Source organism: Sphaerodactylus townsendi, linkage group LG14 (genome assembly GCF_021028975.2).
Source record: "Sphaerodactylus townsendi isolate TG3544 linkage group LG14, MPM_Stown_v2.3, whole genome shotgun sequence".
NCBI lineage: Eukaryota > Metazoa > Chordata > Lepidosauria > Squamata > Sphaerodactylidae > Sphaerodactylus > Sphaerodactylus townsendi.
The window spans coordinates 31,270,740-31,285,308 of record NC_059438.1 but is presented as its reverse complement, the minus strand read 5'-3'; the positions used below and the strand labels follow the sequence as shown (position 1 = coordinate 31,285,308).

At 45.2% G+C, this 14,569-nt stretch overlaps 1 protein-coding gene across 1 annotated transcript in view; it reads right to left on the bottom strand.

Moving 5' to 3' along the window:
- Positions 1-14,569, bottom strand: part of LRP6 (LDL receptor related protein 6) — a 115,309-nt gene that overhangs the window by 18,977 nt on the left and 81,763 nt on the right. Inside the window, 8 exon segments of the mRNA XM_048515450.1 lie at positions 2,321-2,495; positions 2,497-2,573; positions 5,624-5,749; positions 6,745-6,954; positions 7,841-8,031; positions 9,238-9,449; positions 10,718-10,920; positions 13,112-13,438. Coding sequence (XP_048371407.1) covers positions 2,321-2,495; positions 2,497-2,573; positions 5,624-5,749; positions 6,745-6,954; positions 7,841-8,031; positions 9,238-9,449; positions 10,718-10,920; positions 13,112-13,438 — 1,521 coding nt within the window.

The window sequence follows — 14,569 nt, the reverse complement described above, 5'->3', positions numbered from 1 at the left end:
TCCAAGTGTAGCTCCCTTCCTGCCAAATTATAGATCAATGCCTCTTTCTCAACACGTCTTGGTGGATCCAGTGTTGCCCCACCCCAGCCTGGTTTCTATAGATGTCAGCTAGGGTGAAAGCACCAGAGCAAGGCAGATTCAGATCAGTCAATCAGTTTATAGCAATCAGAGACCAGTATAAAAACATACACTCCAGACAGAGCAAGGCGTGGCTCCCCATATGCTTCATGCTTTAACATGAAATTGCAAGCCTCAAAGAGAGAGGAAAAAATCTGGACCTTAGCCTCCAAACTCCAAAGGTCTACCAGATATTTTTCTTTATTTACTTCACAATCTGCCCTTCTTGCTGAGGCTCAAGGTAGATTCCACGGTGTAAAACAAGGCCACCCTATTGTAGGAGACATCTAATAAGCAACGCAAGTAGGACTCGCGTTAGAAACAGCACACCAAAAAAAGTATCAGACGCAATATGTCAAGCAACACAGGAAATGGAATTTATAAAAGTGGAAAAGAACACAGTTAGTCCAAGGAAAACTGCATCCCTTGATGCCCTGTAAGATATCCAAAGAGGTGCCAATGGGGTAGAAAATATTGACAGAGAGAAATTTTTCTCTCTTTCTCACAATACTAGAATCAGGGGACATTCATTGAAAGTGCTGGGGGGAAGAATTAGGACTAATAAAAGGAAACACTTCTTCACGCAACGTGTGATTGGTGTTTGGAATATGCTGCCACAGGAGGTGGTGATGGCCACTAACCTGGATAGCTTTAAAAAGGACTTGGACAGATTTATGGAGGAGAAGTCGATCTATGGCTACCAATCTTGATCCTCCTTGATCTCAGATTGCAAATGCCTAAGCAGACCAGGTGCTCAGGAGCAGCAGCAGCAGCAGAAGGCCATTGCTTTCACATCCTGCAGGTGAGCTCCCAAAGGTACCTGGTGGGCTACTACGAGTAGCAGAGTGCTGGACTAGATGGACTCTGGTCTGATCCAGCAGGCTAGTTCTTATGTTCTTATGAATTCTGGGAAAGGAATTTTTCTAATGGGCACTGGCTGGCACTTGAGTATCTTGTATACTTCCACACACCTTCCCGTTCATTATCAAAGTCAGAAGAAGAGTTGGCTTTTATACCCTGCTTTTTTGTACTGAGACTCAAGGTGTCTCAAAGCAGCTTACAATCACCTTCCTTTTCCCTCCGCAGAACAGATACCTTGTGAGGTAGCTAGGGCTGAGAGAGTTCTGAGAAAACTGCAACTAGCCCAGCCGGCTTCATCTGGAGAAGTAGAGAACCAAACCCGGCTCTCCAGATTAGAGTCTGCCACTCCCAACCACTTTTATTTATTATTCTTTATTAAACTTCTAGACCACCCCGCCTCTCTCAGGCTCAGAGCAGTTCACAACATAATAATCATGTAACGCAAAACTAATAACATCTCTAAAACAGTCCAATCCTATAGTTTAAAACTAAAAAAAAATCAAGCAGCGACACAATTTACAGTTTCTCTAAAAATTCCCCTTCAGACAAGCTGGGAGCAGGTAGGACTCAATCCATCTGCCACAGCGACTCCACCCGTTAACAAAGTTTAAATTATTATAAAATAATATATATTACACACACACATTTATATATATATACACACACACATTTATACACACACACACACACACACACACACACACACACACTTATATGTGTGTGTGTATGTATATGTGTGTGTGTGTATATATATAAATAAATAAGGTGGTGTATTACGAAATTATAACAATAATTATGATAAATGACAGAATTGAGGACCCTTTCGCACATGCAGAATAATGCATTTTCAATCCACTTTCAATGTACTTTGCAGTTGGATTCTGCATAGCACAGGGGTAGGGAACCTGCGGCTCTCCAGATGTTCAGGAACTACAATTCCCATCAGCCTCTGTCAGCATGGCCAATTGGCCATGCTGGCAGGGGCTGATGGGAATTGTAGTTCCTGAACATCTGGAGAGCCGCAGGTTCCCTACCCCTGTGCTATGCAGAATAGCAAAATCCACTTGCAAAAAATTGTGTAAGTGGATTGAAAGTGCATTATTCTGCAAGTGCGCAAATGCCCTAAGTGAAGCAAGGATTTTGCCAACGTCCATAATTTATAGTGACCGTAGAATCTAATTCCTCTCTCAGAACTGAAACTGCATTACCTGGGTGCAGAGGATGCAAAATAGCGGTAAATTAGGAAATAAATGAAAAGAAAAATCCGTAGGGTGAGTTAGAGCTTTGCACTCTTTTCCCCTTCCCAAAGCCATGACTGTTATGCATTCAAATGCTACCGTACCATCACAGTTCTTCTCATCGGAGCTGTCCTGGCAATTGGCTTCCCCGTTGCATACCAGGCTGATGTCGACACACTGCCCGCTCTCGCACTGGAACTGGGTCTCCGGAGGCACTACAAGGGCGAGTTCTTTCTCATCGCCATGTAGATCTCCTGCGCATTCTGTTGTTTGCCCGTCACGAAGCGTAAACGACAGGGATGCAGTCAATCTCTCCCGTGAAACATGTGAACTGTTGTGGTGAACACGTCGGGGGTTCTGTAACACAAAGAACCAAGGGATGCGTAAGCATCTTAACAAACAGCACATCTCTGGGATGGGAGAACACGTATTTTTGGAACTTTTTTTTCTTAATGAACGTCATTTTAGTTTGAACGAAGCAAATCTGCAAAGGACTTTTGACTGTGGTTGTGTACCAATGGACTCAGCTGCTTGCCTACTGGAGCTATATTTATTTATTCTTTATATTAGACTGCCCAACCCCGAAGGGCTCTGGGTGATGTACAATCAATATACCAGCTAAAACAACATCATAAAAACCTTAAAAACAAATCATGTAGGCTAAAAACTAATTCCCAGATGGCAAACAGCTCTGCTTCCCCTGGGGCGGTCAAGAACCGTTGACCACTGAAGTATAGGGAATGGCACATAGACATCGGTGGCTGTCTCTCCCCAAAGGCCCGGCGGAACAACTCTGTTTTACAGCCCTGCGGAACTGCTCCAGGTTGGAGGTAGAGTGTTCCACCAGGCTGGGACCAAGGCACTAAAGGCCCTGTCCTGGGTGGAGGCCAGCCACATCATAGAGGGGCTAGGGGCCACCAGCAGATTGGCCTCTGAGCTTGATTGCTGATATGCAGATATCATATGCTGATATGCTGATTGCTGATATGCAGATATCATATGCTGATATGCAGAACATGAGCTTGCTGGATCAGACCAGAGTCCATCTAATCCAGCACTCTGCTACTCGCAGTGGCCCACCAGATGCCTTTGGGAGCTCACATGCCGGATGTGAAAGCAATGGCCTTCTGCTGCTGTTGCTGCTGCTGCTCCTGAGCACCTGGTCTGCTAGGCATCTGCAATCTCAGATCAAGGAGGATCAAGATTGGTAGCCATAGTTTACCTGAATGGAAGACCAAATCCCTAATGAATGAATTTCGGCAACATGAGCTGAACTGACCAAGGCTGTGGGCCATTACTGAGCTCCCTCCTCCCCAAACAGGGCAACAGTACCGCAAACAAATGCTGTTTATGTCCCTTTGCCCTTTTGCATCTACATGCAATGGATACGGCTTGCTTTTCATCACATTCCTGCTTTAGGGGGTATGGCTGTGTCAAATGTCTGGAAGTGAGCTGGCCGCCAAGTCTGTAATAGGCTTTTGCAATTCAATCCCTGCTGGTGGTTTGCTAAGTCCAAAGCTGCTCCTTTTTTCTTACAGGAGTGACCATTTCCCCAAAAGCAGGCCGATCCAATCCACACAGTGACCTGCAAACGTGGAGATTAACTTCAGGGTCATTTTTGGACGGCACCCCCTCCAAAATTCTTCATCAATCTACGTCAAATTGATCTGGCTTTGGTGTCTGCTTTTCACATGCTGCAGCCCGAACAAATTAGAAGTGACGTTGCGGCTGGTTTACTATCTCAGATCTGCAAGGACCCAAGTCACTTAGCATCAGCATGATGGTGGGGAAATTTTCACACATCTCAGTGAGCGTAGCTTCCTCCTTCCCCAGTTCTGCAGACTAATTAGCGAGTCCCTTCTCGAGACTTCTATTTTCACAGCTACGGCCTTCTGTGCAATCCGGTTTTGTTCACAAAGGCACGTTACATTCCGATGCTCGCCAATAATTCCGTACGAAAACATTAAAAAAGAGAGATAACGCACAGCAAACGGACCCACCATGACTCAGTGTCTAGTTATGCTCATTCCACCGTTGCGTTCGCTCAGGAAGAATTCAGTTTGCTTCTTCAAGTCAATTATGGCTCTCTCACTGCAGCTGTTTGGACCTCCTTATCAGGGACACCCCTTACCATGGGCCCCACGGAGGAGATGAGGAAATTGCTCTCCCCCCATCCTTTCGCGGTATAGAACTCTATCTAGGAAAACACGGCCAGACTACACTAGCACTCACTCCAGTTGTTTAATTATCCTGAACAGAGCCTTGGACCACTGTGGAAACTGGGCGAGCTAATGAATAAAAGCCCACATGCAATTCACACCCCCAAACCCTCCCCGTTCCTCATTGAACTGAGAAGCTCCACCTTCAGAGACATAAAGGAAACACAGAAGGGCTCTAGTGACACATTCTAGCTGCAGACAGATCCCTTAATGCCTGGACCTTGGCTCTCATCTCAGCGTGGTGTAGTGGTTAAGAGCAGGAGGATTCGAATCTGGAGAACCAGGTTTGATTCCCCACTCTGAGTGGCAGACTCTTCTCTGGTGGACCAAATCTGTTTCCCCACTCCTACATTCCTGCTGTGTGACCTTGGGCTAGTCACAGTTCTCTCAGAACTCTCTCAGCCCCACCTGCCCCACAAGGTGTCTGTTGTGGGGAGAGGAAAGGAAAGGAGCTTGTAAGCCACCCTGAGTCTCCTTACAGGAGAGAAAGGTGGGATATAAATCCAAACTCTTCTTCTTTACTGTGAGAAATAGGAGAGATCAGGAGCGGTTTGTGGGATGTGCCATCTCCAACCTTTGTTTCTGTCTGGAAGTCTCTGTCCACCCAACTGAACCTTCACTGACTTAGCGTGGCCAGATTCAAGTCCACTGACACCTTAGCGACAAACAGGGCATAAGCATTCAAGGCTCGCAGCTCCTTTCTTTGACTCTCGAAAGCTTATACCCTGCAAATCTTGTTAGTCTAAGGTGCTTCATGGCTCAAATCCAGCTGCTCCAACACAACAACCCTGTGAAACGTTGACTTGGTGCTCTATCTTTTTATTTTATTTCATCCTTCCACCAAGGAGCTCAGGATAATATACATCAGGTGTGGTCAACCTATGGTGCTCCAGATGTGCATGGACTTGGATTCCCATCAGCCCCTGCCAGCATAGCCAATTGGCCACGCTAGTAGGGGCTGATGGGAAGTGTAGTCCATGAACATCTGAAGAACCATAGGTTGACCATCCCTAATATACATCATCCCCTCATCCCAAATTTCCTCACAACAGCCTTCTGAAGTAGATGAGGCTGAGGATGAGTGGCTGAGCTGTGTCACCCAACACACTTCCTGGCAGAGGTTTGGTTTGAAACCGGGTCTTCTAGCTCAACGCTGCAGCCAAAGAACTGCACTGACAGCAACCTTACCTCCACATGAAAGTTCATCCTGAAGCAGGACTAAGTGCACCGGGCAGGAGCATCGCGTGGTCCCGTCACCTTTCACGATACAAATGTGAGAACATCCGCCATTATCTTGGGAGCACAGGTGCTGCTCTGCAAAGCAACGTGAGAGGGAAGAAAGGAAGGGTCATGAAAAGCCATAGGCTGCCTGCCCCTGGTGCGACTCAAACTGCTCTGGGAAACTCTGGGCCTCTTCCAGATGAGCAGGTTCTCTGGGTTCCGGTGGGTTTTCCGGGCTGCGTGGCCGTGGTCTGGTGGATCTTGTTCCTAACGTTTCGCCTGCATCTGTGGCTGGCATCTTCAAAGGTGTATCACAGAGGGAAGTTTGACCACGGCTACACAGCCCGGAAAACCCACCGGAACCAGTTGACTCCGGCCGTGAAAGCCTTCGACAATATTCTCTGGGGTCTGCTCCATTATTATTCCGCAGACTCAGAGGTGGGATCCAGCAGGTTCCCGAGAGTAGGTTACTAATTATTTGTGTGTGCCGAGAGGGAGTTACTAATTGGTGATTTTGCCACGTGATTTTTGCCTTAGTAACGCCCCTCCTCTCAGCAGTAGCGTGCAGAACTTGAAGCAGTCTAGCAGGAGGTGCACCGGCATGCGCGCATTCGTTTCCCGCCCAAGGACCGGCGCAGCTGCTGCGTCCTTGCCACAGCCCCGCCCAGGAATGCCCCACCCGCGGAATGCCCGGCCATGCCCCCTTCGTGCCCCGCCCATCCCCATTGGCGCTATGCCACAGTTTGAATCCCACCACCATGGGAACCTGTTACTAAAATTTTTGGATCCCACCACTGCGCAGACTGGTTATGCCTTCGGCTCTACTTCGATTGTCTCCTGGCAAGAGAGACAGTCTTGCTAATAGTGCTAAGTAAAGACTATGATTAATGTCTAACAGAGACTTCGATGGGCTAAGCAATATATTTAATGTAATAATTTTAACTATGCCATTAAAGGCTGTCTTGTCTTGTCTCCATTTCCTTCCGGAGATGACTTGTAATTCCAGGGGATTTCTAAGTCGCTGGCCCTGGTATCCCTAGTCCTGAGCTATTCAGTTTCCCTTTTCCAGGTGGCTTTGTGGTACTTACTGTATTCCTGCATATTGAGTTCTTTGACAGCATGAATATCGCTGAGCTGAGCAATACGGGCCTGAACTTTTGTACGCCCTTCCCGGCCGGTCATGTCAATTTTTTCAATCATTTGTTGATGCTTGTCGATCCAGTAGAGCCAGTTTTCAAACACAGTCAGTCCTACAGGTTGTAATATGTTGGAATCTTCTAGAACTATCCGATTAGCACCTTTAAAAAAAGAGGAAAAATGCTGCTAAGATATTTTTCAAGTATATTTTACAATATACGAAAGGGGAGTAATTCTTTATATCACAAGTGCAGATTAAAAAATAAATTGCAAAAAAACCCCCAAACCCCAGTTAAATACTTTTAACTTTTCAACTCAAGCACAGAGAGAGCTAGCACATGGATTAGTCTTGTTCTAAACTGAGCTTGTGGAGAGTTAACCAGCAAACCAAGTTTTACACCCACAGGGAATGTTCCTGCTGTATTCCCAAGCATTCCTGGACACAAAGCAATATCAAAAATATCAAAAAGATGCCAGCCACAGATGCAGGCGAAACGTCAGGAGAGAATGCTGCTAGAACACAGCCATACAGCCCAGAAACCACACAGCACCCAAGTGATTCCGGCCGTGAAAGTCTTCGACAATACAATATCAAAAATATTTTGGGCCGTCCCCTGTGCCCCATATTCCACCTTGGCGGCCAACTGCTCGATGAGCCCATTGTTTATATCATCATTTGATTTTAAGATGGAGGTTGGAGCTGGTTGCTAATTGTGTTTAACTGGTATTTAAAAATGTTGTTTTATTGATCATAATTTAATGTGATTGTTTTATGGGCCGTACACCGCCCAGAACCCTTTGGGGATGGGGCAGTATATTAAATCTGATATATAAAATAAATAAATAAATAAATAAATAAAGATCAGGAAAGGAGCTGGGCTTGCAAATATTCCCCACAAACAGCCATCGAGAACATGACAAACTCAGCACGCTCAATAAAAAGCACTAACTTAAAGAAGGAAAAGAACATAATTCCTAGTAAATTGTGAAATACTTTTGATTTAGAAAAGGAGGGTGAAAAGAAAAAGGCCGGAAGCTTCACGCCACCTGAGAGGTCGCTGCTTTCAATTCTCCGGAGGTCAGAATCGGCCCAGAAGAGTTTCCCTAGCTGCCCGTCAATCGCCAAGGCCACAGGCTTGCTCAGCCCACTAGAGAAGAGGACTTCGCGTTCGGTCCCATCTAAAGCTGCCCTTTCTATTTTAGGAGACCTCTCCTGGAGGTTGGTGAAGTACATATACCTGTTAAAACAAAAAAATCAAGAGAACAAACTTAAATCATGCTTTCTAAACCTTCTTCGCCTTTTCCCTTCTCCCGCTGAGCTGAAATATTCCCATATATTTGCGGTTTGTGAGAACAGACCAGAATGATTCCAGTTTAGTGGTATTTACTATTCTAAAACGGTGCCATGAAATAAAATTTGTTCCTCATGATTGTGATTACGTCCAGCCGCTCCAGTTCAAGCCCACTGATTTTAACGGAGAAACCCTGCCTAGGATTGTACTGCGAGGGAAGAGGTGAATTTTCAAATGGTCCTCAGTTTCTTTCCCTTCGTAGAAGAAGACGCAGGAATTGAGGCACTTGAATGTCTGAACAGCCACACTATCAGGCCTGAATTCTGTGGGTTTTGCTTTGTGTGAATTCTTCTGCTTGTTAGCTCACTGCCTGCCAAACGCCAGGTGCTTTATCAGCTTCCCGGCGCTGGCCTCAAGAGCAGGGGTCTGCAACCTGTGGCTCTCCAGATGTTCACGGACTACAATTGGCCATGCTGGCAGGGGCTGAAGGGAATTGTAGTCCATGAACATCTGGAGATCCACAGGTTGCAGACGCCTGCTCTAGAGTGAAGGCCACTTTCCCAAAGCTACTTTCACACTGTTGCTCGCTATCTGGATGGGAGGGGCAGGGGGCAGTTTTGCTGATATGCATCAGGCAGAGCTATCTTTGAACTGTATTGGATCGGACTTATGCCTGCAATAAAGAAACCTTTGTGATTCACAAGTGTCTTGTTGTCTGGGCAAAGGGATCTTGACACACACTGGGCTACACTGGACTGCCACCATGTTGTAGGAGGAATACGCCTGACGGATGTTCCCTCAGGACCCGTTGCACCAAATATCTGAATTGTGGAGCATTTCAGATTATTTAAGAAGAAGAGTTTGGATTTATATCCCCACTTTCTCTCCTGTAAGGAGATTCAAAGGGGCTTACAAGCTCCTTTCCCTCCCCCACAAACAAACACCCTGTTAGGTGGGTGGGGCTGAGAGAAATCCAAAGAACTGTGACTAGCCCAAGGTCACCCAGCTGGCATGTGCACAAGCTAATCTAATTCACCAGATAAGCCTCCACAGCTCAAGCAGCACAGCAGGGAATCAAACCTGGTTATCCAGATTCGAGTGCACCTGCTCTTAGCCTAAACAAAGACACCGTCTATGTGGAATCCCACCTACCCTTTCTCTGGGTTCACAACAATAGCTCTGGGCCTATCCTGGTCGCCTCTCAGCACCACTCCCATGGGTCTCCCGTCCAGGCGAGTCACGTTGATCACATTTGTCGCCTCACAAGTCCAGTAAACGTAGCGACTATAAATGTCAATGCTCAGGTCATAAGGCTGGATGCCAAGGTTCTGGTTTGGGACTGGACTTGACACCACCGTAAAGGCCTACGTATCAGACAGGGAGGCAACAAAAGAAAATTATAAATTGACAGGTGACCACACAAGACAGGATTATGCGGGGCTTCCATTACGTCTTCAAAATAATTAGGAAATGCAGAGTGGACACACCACCCGTAAACAATTCTGAAACAGGAAGAATGAGCAAGCTACACCTTCTTCCACTTTCATGCTATTATCATAATTTTCAAAAATTGCGTCGTTCCGCTGATGCAAGAGCTGTGTGATAATCCAACATCAGGCGCCCATTCATCTATCATACTGCTCCACTTTGTACGTAAACAGTGCTGATCATTCACACTTCCTATTTCACAGCTAGTTGTAAGCTACCCTGCTTTAAGAAAACATCAAAGGGAACACGCAGCTAAGCACTCATCTCAGCCAAAAGGGAGGTTCTCTGATTTAAGCTTGACTACTTTCAGTTCAAAACACAGCATCTTCCTTGAACGCTGAAGTATCGGAAGGAAATTCAACACATGTATTCAGGAAATGATTCTAAGTCTGAAAACTCAAACAGCTTGATTTCAGTGCCCATTTTGAAGACTTGGAAAGAGTAAGATATGCTATATCTAGAGAAGGCTCCTTGAGTATTGTGTTTAGCTACTTATCATCTGACTGCTATGATATTCGTGCATCTTGAGCGAATATCCAACAAACCATATCTGGACAGTGGTGTCGCACCAACAGGGTGGGGCAAGACGCCCCAGGTGCCCACTGCATCAGGGGCGTGCCTGGGGCATTCTGGGGTGGGGCGCCACAGCGGCGGGGCACAGGGTGAGTGTGCCCCTGGGCGCAGTTTTCTCTCGCTCTGCCCCCGTATCTGGGGAGAAGTTATAGAGGCACCCCTTAATCAAGAGGAAAGGAAGACTCAAATTCTATTCAAACCTCCTCCACAAAACTAAGGTGGTTCTTGCTATCTATCTATCTATCTATCTATCTATCTATCTATCTATCTATCTATCTATCTATCTATCTATCTATCTATCTATCTATCTATCTATCTATCTATCTATCTATCTATCTATCTATCTATCTATCTATCTATCTATCTATCTATCTATCTATCTATCTATCATTCCATTTAATATGCCGCCCCTCACCTCTCGATAAACAATATCTTGAATATAATATCTAAACTATGAGTTGTGATTCACAGAAGCCGCCTCCTCCTCCCCCTCCTCCTCCTCCTCCTCCTCCTCCTCCTCCTCCTCCTCCTCCTCTTCTTCAGAAAAACAAGGCAACCTGTGCTGAGATACCTGTTCACCATCCTCCTGTGACCTCCGGATAATGTTCTGCCGAGAGTCGATCCAGTACAGCTGCTTATCCACAGGATCGTAGTCAATGGCCCGGACATTCCTGAGACTATGGACTGGAAGGATGATATCTGGACTCTGCTGTTCGTCTATCACCATGCGATTGATGGCATTTTTCTGACTGAAAAGCAGGAAACTTGTAGGGGCTTTAATATAAGCAGAAAAAGGGGGAGAAAGGAGGAAATTGAAAGAGTGGTTATTTTTATGGTGAAGGTTCGGAAATCTTTGACCTTGCCCCACATAGTTGTTTTATAAGACCATTGTTGTATAAGATCATTGAATTGATTTAAAGAAAATGCATTCAGATATAATATTTATCCAAATGGTTTCAAGTGAAGTCCACATCTTAAACAATCCTTTTTCAAAGATCATACAAAAGCAACGGATTAAAGTAATTAGAAAACACAATAGCATTATTATGAAAGTTAAAAACTGAATGTACAGTTACATATTGAAAAGTCCATTTCTGGGATTTCTGGCATTAGAGTATGGCTATCTGAATGCAACACTGAGCGGCTTATTATGAGTATGTTATCGCATTTGTCTGAACGTACAAAGATGTGTGATACATACAAAGAGATGCAGGCTTGTATCTCTTAGGTAAGGTTTGGAGAGATCAAAGCAAGACATAAAAGAGATTAAAGGATATTCTGACATCATTATACTACTGAATCTATTATTCAGCAGAAATTGTTTATGTATAGATAATTGTCAGAAATGTTATTCCTTACTTTTTTATACTGTTGTAACCCTATAGTCCTACATGTGATATACAAGCTTATGTAGCTTATCCAAATCACCCAAATAAGAAGTATACATAAAAAAATGTTCCTCAACTCATATTATCATACAAAGTTGCGCATACACTGTGAGTCAAAGAAAATCCAGAAGCAGTACAGAACATGGTATAAAATTTAGCTTCCCCAAAATTTTTGCTCTTGTATAAAAGACACATCATGACTATTTTAAAAGAGATCTACAGTTTAGCTTTTTAAGCAGTGCAAGATCAGTACTACTGATTCAAAAAGATAAAATGAGAAAGTGAGATCAGTGTACACTACCCTGAAATACTTGCAGGAGGGACAGCTAGATAGGTACAAAATTACCCCAATCTAACATTAAACACTTAACACTGTGCAAAGGATGATTGATTATAATACTAGGAGCAATGAGAGAGAGAGAGAAATACACTACAATGCTCACAGAATTTTAATGTAAATTTGTTAAAATTAAAAAGAACCAAAGGGACTGAATTATTCTGCATGCACACAATACCCCAACATTTTAAAAATACTTCCAGTCTCTCTATGCAAAAGAGCTGTTATTAGTTTCTACTCATCGTACATAAGCTACGGAAGTCTGGCCCAGTTGACTACTAATGGAGTGGGTGGTGGAGGGAGTTTATCTAGAAATGTTATCCAATGCATCATCTGAAAACAATCTTTTGTTTCCACATCATCTAGGTTGAGCTTGAAGTTTCAAAATATTCTCTTTTACTAGCTTTCCTATTAAGGCCTACTGCAGCATAGTGGTTAAACCTACGAGTAAAAATCCTCAGTTCAAACTTTGCTCAAGTCAAAATTCACTTCAGACTTGGCTGTCTGGGTGTTATGTGCCATCAAGTCACTCCTGACTTTGGCAACCCGATGCATTAATGACCTTCGAAATGCCTGTTGTCAAAAGGCTTGTTCAAGTGCTACAAAATAATGGCTTCCTTTATTGAGTCAGTCCATCTCATGTTCGATCTTCCTCTTTTCCTGCTGCTTTTAGCCTTTCTCAGCATCACTGTTTCTTCTTGTCTTCTCTTGTCTGAGAGCCAGCGTGGTGTAGTGGTTAAAAGCAGGTGGATTCTAATCTGGAGAACTGGGTTTGATTCCCCGCTCCTCCATCTGAGTGGCAGAGGCTTATCTGGTGAACTAGATTAGCTTGTGCACTCCAACACATCCCAGCTGGGTGACCTTGGGCTAGTCACAGTTCTTCGGAGCTCTCTCAGCCCCACCTACTTCACAGGGTGTTTGTTGTGAGGGGTCAAGGGAATTTGTAAGCCCCTTTGAGTCTCCTTATAGGAGAGAAAGGGGGGATTTAAATCCTCCTCCTCCGCCGCCATCATCATCATCATCATCATCATCATCATCATCATCATCATCATCATCATCATCATCATCATCATCATCATCATCATCATCATGTGACCAAAATATGATAGGCTGTTTAATAATTTTAATCAGTTCAGTCATTTCAGACTTGGTTAGCACCCTCCAAACACAGTGGGAACTTAAATAATACTTGTTTAACCTTACTATAAAGATTACCAGTATATGTGGGTTGATGGCTTACCGCTACAAGTCCTGTTGTCAGAGTTCAAGGAGTAATGAGCTGGACACCCGCAGATAAAACCACCGACCGGCACTGCCAAACAGAGGTGGGAGCAGTGTCCATTACTGGAGGCGCACTCGTTCCAGCCCGCTTGTCGGGATGAGTGGAAGACCAAGATATCCATCACATAATCCAAGTGGTTTTGGATGACTGTTCTGTTCTGGCCGCTGGTCTTGTTGGCTCGCTCTATGCTGCGCCGGCTCCAGTCTGTCCAATAGATATAATCCTGGTACTGAGTCAGGCCAAATGGATGAGGCAAATCGTCTGCAATAACATCACGGTTGAGTCCTGTTTGGAAAGTGAAAAGGGATGGGGAATATGTAAAAAAGACGATTGAGACGTTTCCCAAATCTACCTCCCCCAGCACAAATCAAGACTCGTTAAGCACAGTCTTAATACAAAACATCTGTAATTTGGGGATTTGTCTTTTTTTTTTTCCAACGCAGCCAAAGCATAAAATGAAGCTGTTCTCGTTTTATGAACTCTGCAAGTGAAGAAAGATGCTGCCTGCCCACCACTTCTTATGGAAGGAAGACCCCGAGTCACTCCAAAATAGAGCAACTCTATCCACTTCACATGGAAAATATGCTTTTTAAAACATTATAGTCACATACAGTGTGAATATATGTAGCCTATATTTCTGCATAGATACTTGTAACAACAAGACAGACTTGTTCTTTCTTGTGGAATCTTCATTCCAATAAAGGTGTATGTTAGATGAGAACAAAGGCAGGCAGGCAGGCAGGCAGGCAGGCAGGCAGGCAGGCAGGCAGGCAGGCAGGCAGGCAGGCAGGCAGGCAGGCAGGCAGGCAGGCAGGCAGGCAGGCAGGCAGGCAGGCAGGCAGGCAGGCAGGCAGGCAGGCAGGCAGGCAGGCAGGCAGGCAGGCAGGCAGGCAGGCAGGCAGGCAGGCAGGCAGGCCATGCCTGCAGTTCAGACCCAAGCATACTGACACTATTCTTAGCCCAATGACTTGAGTGGACCCAGTTTGGATTGGACATATGGACGCACGGAGCTACCTTAAACTGAACCAGATCACTGGCCCATCAAGGGCAGTGCTGTCTACTCAGAATGACGGTGGCTTTCCAGAGCCTCTGATCTGGTTCTTCAACATCATTTGTCACCTGAGCCTTTAAACTGGAGACCCCAGGAACTGAACCTGGAACCTTCTGCATGCTAAACAGATACTCTACCACAGAGCCGTGACCCCCTCCCATTACACTATTGGAGCCTAAGGGATCCTCCAGAGCTGCTCTGGGGAGGAGAGGAGCCATATGATTGTGCCTGGACCTCAGAGACAACATTGGGCCCCCTTCTGTGGCCATTTTAGGCTTGGGTGGTATACCTTCATATTTGGACCCTGCCACTGCCCGGCCGTCCCCAAAGGTGTGATTTCAAACACAAAGAGGCCCGGTTTTTTG